Source organism: Microtus oregoni, unplaced genomic scaffold, assembly GCF_018167655.1.
Source record: "Microtus oregoni isolate MIOR12 unplaced genomic scaffold, Mior012 000010F_ref0000083, whole genome shotgun sequence".
NCBI lineage: Eukaryota > Metazoa > Chordata > Mammalia > Rodentia > Cricetidae > Microtus > Microtus oregoni.
In genome coordinates this window covers 5,829,554-5,846,465 of record NW_024543069.1, presented here as the reverse complement: position 1 = coordinate 5,846,465, position 16,912 = coordinate 5,829,554, and the positions used below count along the sequence as shown (strand labels likewise).

At 42.1% G+C, this 16,912-nt stretch overlaps 1 protein-coding gene across 5 annotated transcripts in view; it reads right to left on the bottom strand.

Annotated features, from left to right (window-relative positions):
• Positions 1 to 16,912, bottom strand: part of Rxfp1 (relaxin family peptide receptor 1) — an 83,037-nt gene continuing 66,125 nt past the window's right edge. For all 5 annotated transcript variants that reach the window (XM_041659573.1, XM_041659577.1, XM_041659576.1 and 2 more), the window contains 6 exons: positions 15,834 to 15,905; positions 14,685 to 14,756; positions 10,804 to 11,033; positions 9,967 to 10,377; positions 6,409 to 6,627; positions 1 to 3,545 (listed from right to left, as the gene is read on the bottom strand). In XM_041659573.1, coding sequence (XP_041515507.1) covers positions 3,244 to 3,545; positions 6,409 to 6,627; positions 9,967 to 10,377; positions 10,804 to 11,033; positions 14,685 to 14,756; positions 15,834 to 15,905 — 1,306 coding nt within the window. In that variant the 3' untranslated portion in view covers positions 1 to 3,243. The remainder of the gene's footprint in view (positions 3,546 to 6,408; positions 6,628 to 9,966; positions 10,378 to 10,803; positions 11,034 to 14,684; positions 14,757 to 15,833; positions 15,906 to 16,912) is intronic.

Below are 16,912 nucleotides of genomic sequence, written 5' to 3'. Positions count from 1 at the left end.
TCAGTCATCAAGAAAAAGAAAATGGCATTTTCAGAAAACTGGATGTAACTGGAGATTTCCACGCTAACAGAGAGAATGCAAAATGATTCCCAAACCAGAAGTATTTCTATGTACCCACGATATCGGAAGGCTACTGAATTTTTTGAAAGTATGTAAATTCTCTTTTTCTTACAATGAACATCAAGGCCTTTTTGTTTTTTTTTTCTTTCCTTTTTTTGTGAACAGAATTAACAATAAATATGGGTACACAGGCATCTCAGGGGTCTGTTAACACAGAGGGTGTACACCCATAAACTGATTAGCTAGGTCACATGGTATTTCTATTAGAAACACTATGTAGAAAATGTTGAGATCCAGGAGCTTCTTGGTGCAATCTTATTAGGGTTTTTTAAGTGTAGCTTTGGGTTATCTACAATAAGGATATATTAACTTTTCCCTGTCATGTTTGTGTTCATTGTGTTTCTTTTTATTCTTTCTCAAGCTAAGACTTTGAGTAAGAATTATGTAAGCGGGCACTTGTAGGAAGCACAGCTTACAGAACGCATTGGAGGAACCAGAACTGTTAAACACACGGGCCTGTTTTCTTCAAAGGAAGAACATGATTGGCGCTTGGTCACCTGGATGGCTGGAGTGGATGTTGTCTTGACTACCTGGTGATATTTTTGCTATTCTGTGGAGTCAGTCTACCTGAATCCCTCCAAATCCTGGGGTGTTTAGGCTTTAATCCTGAGCTTTGTGACTCGAACCCATCCTTAGGACAGAGGGCCTATGTACTTTGTATCCTCCTCCAATAGAAACCATTAGATTATTGCTTATGCTCATGACAAGTGCTTCCTCCTCAGGCCCTACCTCAGCACTCTTTACCAGTCAATAGAACACATTGCAAAGGTCACAGGTGTTTCCCACTTTGCTAGGTAGTCTATGAACCTGTGCCTCTAGCTTTGTTGTGATAATCGTCACATGGAAACCTCTTTCCAAAGTTTTACTGTGCCTAAGTGTGTAAGAAAAATAAACCACAAGGTAGACTCTGGAAGTTTTGTTCCAGTGCCTGAAAAATTGGTGCTGCCTCAAGTTTCCCTCTTCCCTCAGGCAGGTGGTTTTCCTGCTATCCATGACACTTGTGTGGTCCCTCATAGACACCTTTATCTCATTCCCTGCTGTAGAGGAAATTCTTTTTTTTTAAATATTTATTTATTTATTATGTATACAATATTCTGTCTGTGTGTATGCCTGCAGGCCAGAAGAGGGCACCAGATCCCATTACGGATGGTTGTAAGCCACCATGTGGTTGCTGGGAACTGAACTCAGAACCTTTGGAAGAGCAGGCAATGTTCTTAACCTCTGATCCATCTCTCCAGCCCCGAGGAAATTCTTTCATTCATTTCCTACTTAATTTAGTCAGCTAAAGCTTTGTTTTCTATAACCTTTATTACACTGGCATTTGTTCCTCTATTCTTAGTTTCTATAGGGTTTTTATCATGAAGGGTGTTGAATTTTGTCAAAGGCCTTTTTTTTATGCATCTCTTGAAATAATCATGTGAGATCTGCCCTTTTCTGCTTGTGTGTTACATTAGATTTATTGATTTGTGTGTATTGGACCAACAAACTTGCATCCTTGGATCAAACAAACTTGGTGAAGGTGTGTGATTTTCCCCAGTTTGTTCTTGGCTTTGACTTGCGGGTGTTTACTGAGAATCTTTGCGTCTCTGTTTGCCAGGTAGTTTTTTATTTGTTGTGCTTTTCTCTGGTTTGGAGCAGGGCTGTGCTGGGCTCCTGGAGTGAGTTTGCTGGTGTGTCTTCACTTCCTGTCTGAGGAACAGTTGAGGAGCTTTTCTTTAGAGTGTTTTTGGCTGGCTGTGTATGTGAGTTGCTTATATCTTCCTGATTTAATTTATTTCGGTTATACTTGTTACCCTTTTAAACAATCAGTTGGTGGAAACATGAAGGTTTACTCCTGGACTCAGAATTGGATCTCATTGATTTAAACGCCCTCATTTTCCCTTTTCTGCTTCACCCCTCTACAATATTCCCACCTACTATCCTGTTTCTTCACGGTGGTGCTCACTTAAAGAAAAGCCAAAAGAAAAGTGGCTAGGGGGAGACAAAACTGCTGGTTCTGAATTGATACCAAAGCTTGCCTGGCTCCTTTATCTCTGTGTACGTCTGTGGTGTCTGTATGTATGCGCATATGGGCGAGCACACTGGTGTGGAAGTCAGGCGGACATTAGGTGTCCTCCCGATAGCTGATCAACAAGCCTTGGGGATCCTGCCTCCCCAGCACTGGGATTATAGGTATGCTCTACCACATTCAAACTCAGGTTCCCCGTGTGTGTGCAGCAAGCACATTAGCGATTGAGCCCTCTCCCAGGCTCTACTTTTGCACGTCAGAGGCAGGGTCTTTCTAGGCTGCAGAGGCTGGCCTTGAACTTGTGCTCCTGCGTCTTCCTCTCTACTGTGAGGATCACGGGTTTGTCCACCACACCTGGCAGCAAAGCTTCCTTTGAATAAATACATTGTGTTGACTCTCAAGCATGGAGACTCTGAGAACGATACAGAGGATTTTGAGATAGAATGTTTCTGCTTTGCATACAACCGTATTTAATAATTTGCGTGTATGTGATGTGCATGTGTGCACACACATGCTATGTCACACAGGTGGAGCTTAGAGGTCAATTTTTCAGAGTCTGTCTCTCCTTCCAGCTTGACCTGGGATCCGGATATTGAGCTCAGGTCAGCACGTTTGTAAAGTAATCACTTTTATCCCCTGAGCGCCTCCGTGGCTCCACACATTGTATCTGATGCTATAATTTTTGAGTACCGTAAAGCTTTTGTCCTCAGTTTTAAAACGTCTATGGGCTTCACGCTTGCTGATATGCACAGCAGAGAAATCTAGGAGCTGTGGGTAGAATTTGTGTAGTTAGCAGTTAAACACAATACGTAGATTAAAGAGGCTTTATATTGTGTGTGTCCAGCACTTTACCTTCATGCAGTGTGCATAAATGCATGCTAGAAAAAGAGTCCCCTTCGTTTCCTATGCAAATGTATACGAGTATCCATGCACACGCTGTCAGTAAGCTTCGTCTCTTTGTATGAACACCAGTTACCTTTCCCTGCCTTGCGTCACTGTTAGCGAACTTGTCTTAACCATAAGTTAGACATTTTATGGCATTTTACTTCATATCAGCAAGTCCTTCCAGACGCACTTCACAGTATTCTCTGAGAATAAAGGGTTCCCGGAACCAGTTATGAATAAGAATTGAGTCTAGATGACTGAGAAACTAGTGACAGATCGCAGGGGTCTGTGAAAACCGCTGGCTTCATGAATTCAGCGGGCATCTCTTGCACGGGCCACATTTCCACCCAGATGAACGAGGGAGCGAATGCCTTTGGAGTCTCCTTTCTGTCCACAGACCTTCTTTGTCTGTAATTGTACCAGAGCTGATGGATCATTTCCTTGAAAGGTCTGGTGGTCAAAGTGTAGATGATTGGGTTCAAAGCGCTGTTGATGGGCAGAATAAAGATCACAACCCAAGAGGTGATAGTGTCTGGAAGAGAAAAAGTGGAAAAATCTGAGTGTTCATAGATGGCACAGGCATCTCTTGTGTCTCCTATCTTCAGCCCCCCTTTCCTTTTTTGAAGACCAAGTCTCTGGTATTTTCGGGATGTCTTTCTGGAGTGTCAGTGTTAAAGGAATGAACGCCAGTGCTGTGAAGGCATGGGGTTCTTTCTGCGTGTTTTTTCCTGACTACATTGAAGTGCCATCAAAAGAGCTCTATTGGGAGTGTTTACACGAAGTCACGACATATCATTATGAATCCATTTAAAGAAAAACCATGTTCTTTACCATTTATCACCCTTTGATATATGTATATATGTATATGTATGTATGTGTATATATATATATATATATATATATATATATATATATATATATAATTTCTTGAGACAGGGTTCCTCTCTGTAATGGCTCTGGCTGGCCTGGAATTCACTGTTGACCAGGCTGGCCTTGAACTCACAGAGTTCCACCTGCCTCTGCCTCCTGAGTGCTGGAATTAAAGGCGTATGCCACCATGGCCCGGTTGTTGCAAATGTTTCGATTAATAGGAAGTATGTGAGACCCAGGGCAGGCTGGTGACACGTGGGGCCCAGGCCACATACCTGCCATGGCAGGCAACACAGGTTTCCAGGAAAAGCCATAAACTGATACCACCCAGGGAGGGACAGTAGCTAATGTTCCAACCGTTAGATGAAATTAGATAAGATCACCAGATGTCCCTGAGCCTAGGACTCACCTATTCCCCTTTGCCAGGACCCCTGGACAAATGTCAGCCAATCAGGGTCCTGAACCCTGGAAATCCCCTCACTTCAACCTCTACTGTGATAAAAACCCTATCCCAACTGGGCTGAGCACTCTCTGCTCTCAACCGCTCAAGGGACAGGTGGCGAACCCAAGCTTAAGCTTGGTTGACTGAAGGCTCTTTGCTTTTACATGTGAGTAAAACCACTCTGTGGTGGTTTTCTGGGGGAACCCATGATAAGGCATAACAAGAACATGTTATATTTCTCATAATAGATTTATTTTGAATTCTCTTTTTTGTGATTTATTTGATTTTCTTCTGCTTTTCTTGGTAGCACTGCTAGGGATGGGACCTAGTGCTCTGTACACGCTAGGCAAGTACTCAGCTGCTCCCAGACCTGTTTGTTTTAAAAATCCACACACATTTTAAGGCTTGCGCAATACACATTGTGTGTGTGTGTGTGTGTTTGTGTGTGTGTGTGTGAGAGAGAGAGAGAGAGAGAGAGAGGGAGGGAGAAAGAGAGACATGCAGGTATATGTACACATGTGTGTTCATGCATGTGGAGACCAGAGGTCAATGTCAAGTCTATTTCCATTGTTCCCCACATTATTTTTTGAGACAGGACCTCGCAGTGAACTCGATTCCAAGAGTCTTGTGTAGGATGAATCATAAAACTCTTGATCCTTTTGTGTCAAGGTTATCTACTCAACACCGTCAAGATTCAGGTATCACGCAGCATGTGCCAGAATCTCCTTCTCAGGGATGGCAAGGATGCTCAGCGAGTCAAGATTCGTGCTAACGAGCCTGACAGCCTGAGTCTGGTGCTCAGGATTCTCATGGTGAAAGGGGAGAATTGACTCCAGCAGACTGTCCCCTGACTTCCCCGTGTGTGTCATAGCACAAGTGTGTATGCACATATGCATACACATGCGAAATACATAAGTGTGAAAAAATAAAAGTTCCTTCCTTTATACACATGAGTCATGAATGATCTGTGTGCATTTTGGATCCATCCATGTGTCTGCAGACACTCTGCTGCTGCTCTCTCTTGGCTGTTGTGACTAGCGCTGCTGTGAACATAGGTGTGCAGATATCTATTTTAGTGTTGGCTTTCAATTCTCTTGGACATTTATCGAGAAGTGGAATGGCTCGGTTGTCTGGCAATCCTATATCTGAAATTTGGCGGTTGCCAGCACACCTTCCTCTGTAGCTACACTGTGTTCCGATTTCGCGATCAGTGCACAAAGTGTCACTTTTCTTCTCGCCAACATATTCACATTCATATCCATATTTTCCCTCTCTGAACATAGCAGCCACTGTGACACATGCAATGTACATTATTTTAAAGCCCTGTCTTTTTCTCTATTATGTCATGTCCCGGTGTGGTGTTCCCTAGCATAGGAGGTAGGGAGGAGCATCCATTATGTTCTTAAAAAATGAATTCATGGGGCTGAAGAGATGGCTCAGTGGTTAAGAGCATTGCCTGCTCTTCCAAAAGTCTTGAGTTCAATTCCCAGCAACCACATGGTGGCTCACAACCATCTGTAATGAGATCTGGTGCCCTCTTCTGACCTGCAGGCATGCACACAGACAGAATATTGTATACATAATAAATAAATATTTTAAAAAATGAATTCATGATATGGTAACTCCTTCAGCTTGTTTTTCTTCATGGTTATCTTAAGCAGGCAACCAGTTCCAGCCCTGCAAACCACTTTGTTTGGTCATGGTATTTTGTTTTTGTGGCACTTAGCGTTTCTGGAAAGGACCGAACAGTCCCCATCAGTAAACATTTCCTTGATGGTGGAACCAGAGTCCCCACTACTCTGACTGGTAATTTAAAAAAAAACTTTATTTTTATTTTATGTGCATCAGTGTTTTGCCTGCATGTCTGTGTGAGGGTGCTGGATTCCCTGGAACTGGAGTTACAGACAGGCTTGAGCTGCCATGTGGGTGCTGGGAGTTGAACCTGGGTCCTCTGGAGGAGCAATCAGTGCTCTTAACTGCTGAGCCATCCAGACCCTGACTGGGAATTCTTGAAGTGAGTTAGTATTAAGCGTGTTGGTCGTTAGCCCTGCACGGATTTATCCTTTCCGGCAAAAGCTTGTACCTGGGATTTCCACCTGAAGCAGTGAAAGAAACTTCAGGATGAAGATGGGGATCCAGCAGAGCGCGTCAGTAAAGACGATGAGGAAGAAGCGCTTGGCGAGGACCACCTCCCGCTTCACCTGCTTCTGGATCTCGGTCGCTGTGATGGTGCTCTGGTGGATGCTGTAAAACATGCTGCCATAGGAGAACACGATGATGATGAACGCTACCAGGTTGATACCTGTGCAGATAACGAGAACAGCAGTAGTGTGTGTTAGCGTTCTCCTATGAAGAACAGACAAAGCAGGCCTTAGACTTCACTATTAAAGACCGCGGAGCCCATAAAGTGGTACTTAATTATTTACCCACTTCATTACTTGGTGACGGGGCCTTACTGTGGAGTTCAGGCTAGCCTTTAGCTTGACTAGGTAGCCTAGGCTAGACACCAGCTCACGGTCCTGCTGCAGATTACAAATGTGTACCAGGTCTCCTTCCTGACCTCCATTTCCACTTCTACAGTCTCCTCCCCATTGCTGTCACAGACTACTTCCCCAGGGACTCTGCAGACCCTCTGGACCCAGCCTTCCTCCCATACCCCATCCCTCTGTGTCAGACACCGATACCCAGAGACACACTCTACCTGTGAACATGCTGAGAATTAGGTAGGCACTGATTCTCTCACTCTCCTTCCTGTCCTTCAATTCCAATTCCCCAGTCTCACCGCAGCTCTGTGGCAGACCACCTACAAGCGCCCGTCCTTCCTCTCTGATTGCACTCTCTGGACTCTCCCTCAAACCTTGCAACAGACCCAGCTCTCCTCCCTCTTGTAGACTCTGGTGGTCCCACCTCTCTTACCGCCCACCCCCATTCCTTTATGTCAGCTCCCAATACCTAGAAATACATTCAATCTGGAACTCCCAGTAGCCACACCTGACAGGACTCAAAAGCACTCCCTCCCAGGCAAGCCAAAGCTACCATACTCTCCGAAGATCCAGAGAGGATAACAGAAGCAAGAACATTCAACCTGTCAAAGACAAGACCTGACGTCAGCACCTAAATCATACTAATCCCAAACCTGCTGTGGAACAATGGTCTTGTATCCTGTCATTTGTATTATTTTAATAAGACACTGATTGGCTAGTAGTCAGGCAGGAAGTATAGGCAGGGTGACCAGGCAGGAAGTAGAGGTGTGGAGACAAGAACAGGAGAATTCTGGGAAGAGAAAAAGGTTTAGTCTGCAGTCATCACCCAGATTCATCACCCATCATCTTGCAGAAGATGCAAGATGAGAATGTCTTGTTGATAAGGGTACCAAGCCACATGGCTAACACAGACAAGAATAATGTGCTAATTTAAGATGTAAGAATTAGTTAATAAGAAGCCTGAGCTAATATACCAACCATTTTATAATTAATATATTTCTTTGTAACTTTACAACTGCAGAACGAGGCAGGACAGAAACTTCTGTCAACACAAACCCAGATGCCTAGATGCCATTGCAAAAAAAACCCACAATAGTTAGTAGCCAAGACAATATGTCTCCACCAGAATCCAGGAACTCTACTCCAGTAGGTCCTGAAAAAGCTATATAGCTTCAGCCCAAAATAAGCATTTCAGAATAGCCACTATGAATATGCTCAAGGACCCCAAAGCAGGCATAAATAAGTCTACCAGTAACGTCTGTGAAAGCATAAACAAATAGCGGAGACTCCAAAAGCCAGACAGGCATAGATGGATGTTTAATAAACTCTAACAGATGACCACAGATGCCTCCCCCAGATTACTATACCCAGCAAAACTTTCAATCACAACAGATGAACAACACCCCACAATAAAAGCAAATTTATTTATCTACAAATCCACCCCTAGAGAAGGCACTAGAACGAAAACTTCAACCTGAAGAGTAACCACGCCTAAGAAAACATATGCAATAAATGATCCCAGACCAGCAAATCAAAAGAGTGGAAAAATCTCACACCATAACATCTAAATAGCAGGAATGAACAAACACTGCTCATCAATAGCTTTCAACATCAATGGTCTCAATTCTCCCAATAAAAAGATGCAGGCTAACAGACTAAAAAACAAGATCCACCATTCTGCTGCATCTAGGAAACACACCTTAACATCAAGGACAGACATTGGCTCAGTGTAAAGGATGGAAAAAGTTATTCCAAGCAAATAGACCTAGGAAGCAAGCTGCATGCAGAAGAATTCTAATAGATCCATATTTATCATCCTGAACAGAACTCAAGTTAGAGTGGATCAAAGACCTCAACATCTGGCTGAATATCCTCAATCTGATAGAAGAGAAAGTGGGAAATAGTTTTATCATAGAAAAAGATTGTTTCAACGGGCACTTCTAACAACAATTAATAAATGTGACCTCATGAAACTGACAAGCTTCTGTATGGCAAAGGACACCACCATTCAGAAAAAGCAGTAGGCCGCAGAATGGGAAAAGATTTTAATTAGTGACACATTCAATATTTAACATATATAAAGATGTAAAAAGAAAAAAGAACTGGATATCAGTAAAATAAACCAATGAAAAGTGGGGTACAGACTTAAAAAGACAGTTCTAAAAGAGGAGACACAAATGGCTCAGGAACATTTAGAGGAGCATTAACCAGCCTTAGTCATCAGGGAAAAGTGAATCAAAACTCATTTGAAATTTCATCTGACACCAGTTGCAATAAGCAAGATCCATAAAACACATGACAAGTCATGCTGGCAAGGATGTGCTGGGAATTGAACTCAGGACCTTTGGAAGAGCAGGCAGTGCTCTTAACTGCTCAGCTATCTCTCCAGCCCATTTTTAACTTTTAATAAGTCTTTTATCTTACTTTTTGTTTGCTTCTCAGAATCACTTCGTACACAGAAGTCATGAATCCTTTTGACTCAAATATTGTTGAAGTAATGAAGGATGGTATGTTTAATTTTAATTTAGCATATTAAATAAATTTGACAAATATCACGGACCATTTGCTCTCTAATACTAATGATACTTTCTCATATTTTAAAAACCTTGTGCTCTACTTTGAGAATATTTTCATTTGTTGGTTTAGAACAATTTCACATATATGCTGCAGCCAAAGTTATGCATGCCTGTACATAGGAATTTGAAAAATAGCAAATATCATTATGTTTATATTGTTGGGGCAAATATGTGAAATGTAATCGCTTAATGTTCTTTATTGAATACATCAGATTGGAACTTAACTGATAAAAGTGTCATTTGGGGGAAAAGAATTCTCCCTTGGTATTCTGATTCTGTTGCATTCACCCCTCCAGCTGCAGGTTGGAAGGACAGAACTTTGTAATAATAGAAGGCGTAAATAAATGAGTACCCCGCTGTGAATGACTCTAGCTAGAGCTGAAACACACAAAGGCTGGCAATGCAGGGTTTCTTTTTTTCTTTTTTCTTTTTTTCTTTTTTTCTTTTATTTTTTTTGGTTTTTCGAGACAGGGTTTCTCTGTAGCTTTGGTGCCTGTCCCGGAACTAGCTCTTGTAGACCAGGCTGGCCTCGAACTCCCAGAGATCCGCCTGCCTCTGCCTCCCGAGTGCTGGGATTCTTACCAAGAAAAATCACCACGGAATAGATCTGGGCTCCGGTACTTCCCGAGTCCTCTGAGTGAAGTGGAAAGCACACTCCGTTCGTGCCGTAGTAGTTTCTGAAAAATTCCTTATTGCTGAGAGGAGCAAAAGCCACGACGAACCCGACAATCCAAATGAAAGTCAGAACCGCGATTGTTCTGCATTTCCGAGGCCTGAGACACCGAAAAGGATACACGATGCAGATGTATTTTTCCAACGTTAGGAATGTTAAAAGCAAAACGGATACTTCCGTGGATAGAATGGCCAAAGACCCCATAAGCTGACAATGAGCGCTCTCCATCCACGGCTGGGCGTGTTGGTTATATTCGCCCCGAAACTTGAGGTCAAAGGCTCCGATCACGAATAAATATACTCCCATTAGGCAGTCAGCACCTACGAGAAGTTTACAGGTTCAGAGAAACACAAAGTATGCTTATCTTTACACGAAACATTTTTTTTAACGATCCAGTTTCTTCTGTATTAAGAGGAGACACATTTTACTCTCTTAATCTCTCCGGCCTCTTTGGCCCCTTTCTTTTTCAAGATTTTATTTTTATTATGCATGGGTACATCTGTGTTTGCATGTGGGTGTGTGCACATGCTTGTATTCACCCCTGGAGACCTGAGATGTTGAAGTCCCTGGAGCTGAAGTTACAAGCCACCGTGTACGGGGGCTGGGAACCCAGTTTGGGTCTTCTGAAGGAGCTGTGTGTGCTCATTACCACTGAGCCATCTCTTCAGTTCCACAGAGTTTATTTTCTAGTAGCAACAGTTTTGCACGTTTCAAACCGAGCTCCTCTTTAACTGGGAGATACTCACAGCAGAGAGAAATGATGGACAAGGCATGAAGCTTGTTCTCAGACCTGATGTAGGGTCGCATACAAATGACAAAAATGTTTCCAAAGCAGGTAACTGCAGACACAACCCAGACAAAGACTCTCTGAATGATGTTTGCCAAGAGGTTCTCCAAAGACGAAATTCCATCCGTGTTGGGCTTACAGCTGCGCACGTGCGGAGCATAGCCACAGTACTGAAATCTCTTAAAATAGCTGACGTATAAAGAAAAGACAAAATTAGAGCGTATGTTTAACATTAAGTTAAACATCACTGATACTTGTTTTCAACATTTTCTCAGTCGAAAATGTGTTCATATAAGATTTCGTGGAATAGAAAACATTCCTTACTGATGCCTCATGATTCTGAAGTTCAAAATTTAATTCTTAGTCACTTGGCTTTACAGTAAAAGAATGTGTGGATAAGAACTGAAAGCGGGTGTAATGAATACATGTTAGACATGTCTTAGCATATGCATAATTGGTTAGCTTGTGAACATGAGAAGCAATTTATCCAAAGACGCGTTCAGTGACCGTTTTCAGAACGGTCCTTATAAACACACGGTTATGGAGTTTTTATAGCCATAACTTTGCCACAGCTGATCTTACTGCTAGGCTCTTGGGTAAAAAATCAAAAGCTTTCTCCTTGCTGCTTCCATAGCTTTTTGTCATAGAAGTTATAACATAACATTACATCAACTTATTATCAATAACTGCTAAACATACTTAACACTCACACTAGATTCTGAAACACAATGAAGAATAAAATGTTTTCTTCTATAGATACCCACTTTGATAAAGACAGCATCTGGATAAACAAGAATCACTGTGTGTCAGCAGCAACACAAACACCACTTCTTGGGCATCTTTTAGACATCAGAAATAAATGAATTCCATTAGATCAGTGGTAGCACCGCCATAATAGGAGATGGAGAAACATTTATTCTAGTAATTGTAGATATTAGAATTCAGACTGTGCCAGTCTGCTTCATAGGCAAAGAGGGGTAGCAAAAACCTTAGAAATTATCTCTGCAGTATAAAAAGTTGCAGTAGTAAATGGTACAAGGCGGATGGTTATTTTGTGGCTTGCAGAAGGCAAGGTCGGTTGCTGGTGTGTCCATTTGCTTGTTTGATTTCTCTGTGAGCTGTGATGGGGTGGAGCAGAGTATAAGGGAGGATGTGATGTTTCTTCTTAAGTGTCTTGGAGTGAACTGCTTTCATGGAAAGAACTTCAGCAGATACTTGTTTGCTAGTTTAGCTGCTTAGCATAGACTCAACTTTTAGCAACAGTGTCTTGATTTCTTCTGAGGGAAGTCATTCTCTAGTCCCAGGATCCTCAGTGGACTTACAGTGGAGACCCTCCCCTAGTCCAGGGTGGGCAAATACCCTATAAGGAATCCTGAGCCCAGTGCTGCCGTGTGAGTGGCTAATTTCATCCGTGTGGGGAAACTCTTGTTTTCACAATACCTGCTCAACTCTTTCCCCTTTTAGTTATTTCTCAGTTTTACAAGCTACACCAGTTTCTTCCAATCAACTCAGTTTTTCTGGGTCAGACTGTTTTGTTGTAGGCAGGCAAAGAAACTTATAAAAGCCTTGTTTCTGAGAAATCATGGGAACATAAACAATGCCTTACGTTAGACTTACAGTGCCAGGAAGATTGCAGTGTGGCTGACAAGGTACTTCTAAGTCATTGAAAATTGCCAGTGTGAAGAGCAATCTAGCACTTCTATTAGCTTCGAGCACTTGCTATGAGGTTCACTCAAAATATTTAGAAAAGTTATAATCAGTGCAAAACAAGACACACTGCATGGAATTTACAAAGGCTACCATTTCATCCGTGCACTTCCTCTGATCATACTCTGACAGTAGGGACAGTTTTCCCTGGGGAAGAGTTCTCCTGCCTTCATTAATTTGTAGCAACTCTTTATTTTGAATATTTAAATTATGTGTTTATATATTATATATGTATATTACATATACATGTATATCATATATAATACTTAAAAGGTAGAAAATAATTGCTACAAATTAATATATACACATGTGCATACATACACACGTGTGTTGTATGTGAGATATGTGTATGTACCTCATGTGTCTCTCATGTATGTCATGGTGTGTGTGTGTGTGTGTGTGTGTGTGTGTGTGTGTATGTGTTTGTGTAGGTGAGAGAACGGCTTTGGGTGCTGGTCCTGACCCCCCACCTTGTTTTTGAGGCAGAATCTCTCTTGTCTGTTGTTGCACTTCCTAGTCTAGGTTATCCGGCCCCCAGGCTTTGGGGTGGGCTCTTCTGTCTGCATCCCAGCTCACCCGAGGGGCGCTGAGATCAGAGACACAAGTCACTTGTTCTTCTGCTTGGATCTGAACTCAGGAACTTTTACCCGCTGAGCCATTTCCTCAGCCCTATTTATAATTGATTTATATAACCTACACACATTCTTACTTCTTCATCTGGAGGCACTTACATAAAATGTACACATGACTGACTGGGGTAAAATCAGCACCCGTAACTGGTATCAGAGATGAAGGTGTCCTGGAAGACTGAGTAGACCCCTCTCACATTTGTGTTTCCTGGTATTTGAAAAATTTCCCATTAACTGTTATCAGAGTGTGGGAAACTCAAATCCATTCACCCAATGCCAAACTTTCAGAGTAAATCATTGACAACTGAGGTCTGAGACCAATTAGCCTGCTGAAAAACCGCATAGCCTGGGAACTTCAACAATGAACATTTCCTTCCCAGTTCTCCACACTGGGGAGTTCAAGGTCAAGAACCCAGCAGGTTAGGTGTCTGGTGACCTGCTGCTTCCTGAAACATTCTTACAGTGTTCCACAGGGTGGATGGTGCAGGAGAGAGTCTTCCTTCCCTCCCTCCCTCCCTCCCTCCTTCCTTCCTTCCTTCCTTCCTTCCTTTTCTCCCCTTCCTTTTTCCCTCTCTTCCTTCCTTCCATCCTTCCTCCCTCCCTCCCTTCCCCTCCTTCATTTCTCTCTCTTCCTTCCCCTTCCTTCCCCTTCTTTCTCCTCGTTTTCCTCCCTTCATTCCTTCCTTCTTTCTTTTTTTCCTTTCCTAAAGTTTGATACTTTTAATTCTCTTATTTTCTCTTTTGTGTAAACATTCATGATAGAACTCTAAGAAGGGGAAGTTGGGAAGTCTCCCTCTGTTAACGCTCCTTATTATTCCCTTAAGACAAAACCTCTCTTTGAAACCAGAGCTAGACTGGTCACCTAGCAAGCCCCTGTGATCTTTTGTTTCTGGCCACCTTAGACACTTTGATTACAGGCTCATATAGCTCACATGGGTGCTGTGAACTCATACCCTCTTCTTTCCTAGAAGGCAGACTCCCCAACTGAGCTTTCTCCCCAGCATGCCTTCCTCTCTCCGTTCCTCCTACCGCTTGCTTGGTATCCATCAAACCCAGAGCTATGATGCATTAGCTTCAGTCTTTCTCAAATTCATTTCGAGGCAAAGTCTCATTATGAAGCCCTAATTAGGTTAGAACTTGCCATATAGACCAAACTGACTCCAAACTCAGAGATCCACCTGTCTCTGCCTCCCAAGTGCTGGGATTGGAGGTGTGCACCACCACCCCTCATCTTCAGTTCTGTTTTAAAGACACTAATGCTGTTCATGAAGGCTCTACCCTCAGGGGCTAGTCATTTTCAAGACTTGGCCTTTTAATAATGCCATCACTCTGGGGTTAGCATTGTAACATACAATTTGGAAGAGGGACTTAAATACTAAGCATACAGAGGCAAATTAGTAGAAATTATTTATATTTTATTTGCATTCAGTATGGGTGTATTATCACAAGACATGTGGGGACACAGATTAAAATGACGGCAAACGACAAGTAAACGTCTACTTACATGTGAGAGAGATTCACGAGAGGCCTAAACATCCTCTGCTGGATATTTGTGATCTCAATTCCCTCTAGGCTGCTAAAAATACCAAGTAGTGGTCAAGAGAACATAGGTTATCCACAGGTGAAGGACAATGCAGTCAAATGCTTTAGGTTAGCATCACTCTAAGTGAAATGCTCACACTCAGCCTGCCTGAACTTCTCCAGGTTATAGACATGCACAGCCTATTTTAAAAATATTCCCAGTTCATGATATACTGCCTAATGCATGCCAGCTGCTCAATAAATATTTGTAGAATAGGGGCATGCATACTATATTCTGGACACCTATTAATTTTCCTAATGCCTTTTAGGTCATACTTTTACTGTAGAATAGTTAAATGAGATGAGCTAAGACTTATCTTCTAAAGACCATTCTTAGCATTAATAGAATTTTGTCCTTTTTGTGTTGTTGGAGGCATGATTCACATAGTCTAGAAAACTATTTTAGGATAGGGATGCTAATCTTGGTGTTTAACTTGACATGCTTAAGAAGAGGGAACCTCAGTTGAGGGAACTGCCTCCATCATTTTGGTCAGTGGGCATATCTGTGGGCATATCATATTTTCTTGATTAATGGTTGATAGGGAGGGCCCAGCCCACTGTGGGCGGTACCATCCCTAGGAAGTTGACTCTGGGTTGTGTAACAAAGTCTGCAGTGAGAGCTAGGGAAGCAAGCCAGTAAGCAGCATTCCTCCATAGTTTCTGCTTTAAGCCCTGAGTTCCTCTCTGGTTTTCCTCAGTGATGGACTGTAACTTATAAGCCAAATAAACCCTTTTCATGTTGTTTTTGGTGAGTGTTTTATTACAGAAACAGAGACACAAACTAGGACATACACCCATAGAAAATCTCAAGTACTCAGAACTAATGGGGCCATGACTATATCCCATACACGAGATATATAAATGCACAATTCAGTATCTCTGGGGGCAGAGATGTAGGGATTCATTATCGCTTAATTTTTAGTTTATTAACACTTGAGGTAGAAGTAATAGCTGTCTATAGTCAATCAACAATTCATATATTTTTGTGGAGTTGGAAATAAAACATAATTAGAAGACATAAGAGCATATGTGCTATTAGTATTGAAGCAAAACTGTATATGGCTATACTTACAGAGACTTGAGTTTGGAAAGATCATCAAATTGATTTACTTGAATTTTCTGGATTGGATTATAGGAAATATTCCTGTTGAAAAAAAAAGCAACGTCATTCCTAAAAATTGCTTGAGCCAAGAGAATTTATTTGCTGACTTTGAGTGAATTTGAAACACTTACCAAAAAAGTATAGTACAGTTCAAAGTGTCTTGAAGATTTAAACGTAAGACCTGAGACTGTAGAGAAGGATCTCCCTGACACTGGCCTAGCAGTGACTTCCAGACTCAGACAGGAAAAGCCAGGATGTGAGTTCCAAAACGCAGACAGTAAAGGCAACAATAGACAAAGAGGATCACATTAAAGCCAAAAGCTTCTTCCCACCGTCAGAGAAGACTGCAGCATGGAAGACATGATTCGCAAAGCTGTCTCTTTCCTCCACGGCTTTATTCTTTTCCAGGGACCACAACCACACACTCTACCACTGAGCCAGATTCCCTACCCCTGCCAGCGTATCTCCGGGGATGGATTAATATCCACAAAGACATAAGCAACTCAATGCAATAGTAAAGAGACAAGTAATCCGATTAAGAAAAAGAGTAAGACTCTGAGCTGACATTTCTCCAAGGAAGACGCACAAGCGGCCAACAGATATATGAAGCACTTTGTTCGAAAATGCTAACTTATTTATTAGAGACAACATATGTCTGAGGGTGAATTACATCTCACAAGATCTGACCTTGACTTTTGAACTCCTGAACTTCAAGATCAGTGAGCCACACAAAATTAATTATATTGTTTATAAATTAGCCAGGCTGTGGTAGCCTCCTACACTAACAAAAAATGGACCAGATCACCGCCAGTGAAGAAGATATTCTTGTGCATGGCATTGGAAGACTCAGTCCATATTAAAGTTTATGAATTCATGTAAGACATCAAAGAAGCCCAAACAGCAAAAGCAATCTTGAAAAAAAAAAAAGAACAAGGAAGTCAGGGTTTGCACAGTCACCCACAGCTACGCACACCAAAGGGACTGACTACAGAGCCCAGCAACAACCCCACTCAGACATAATCAGATAACGTTTGACGCATGTGCCAAAG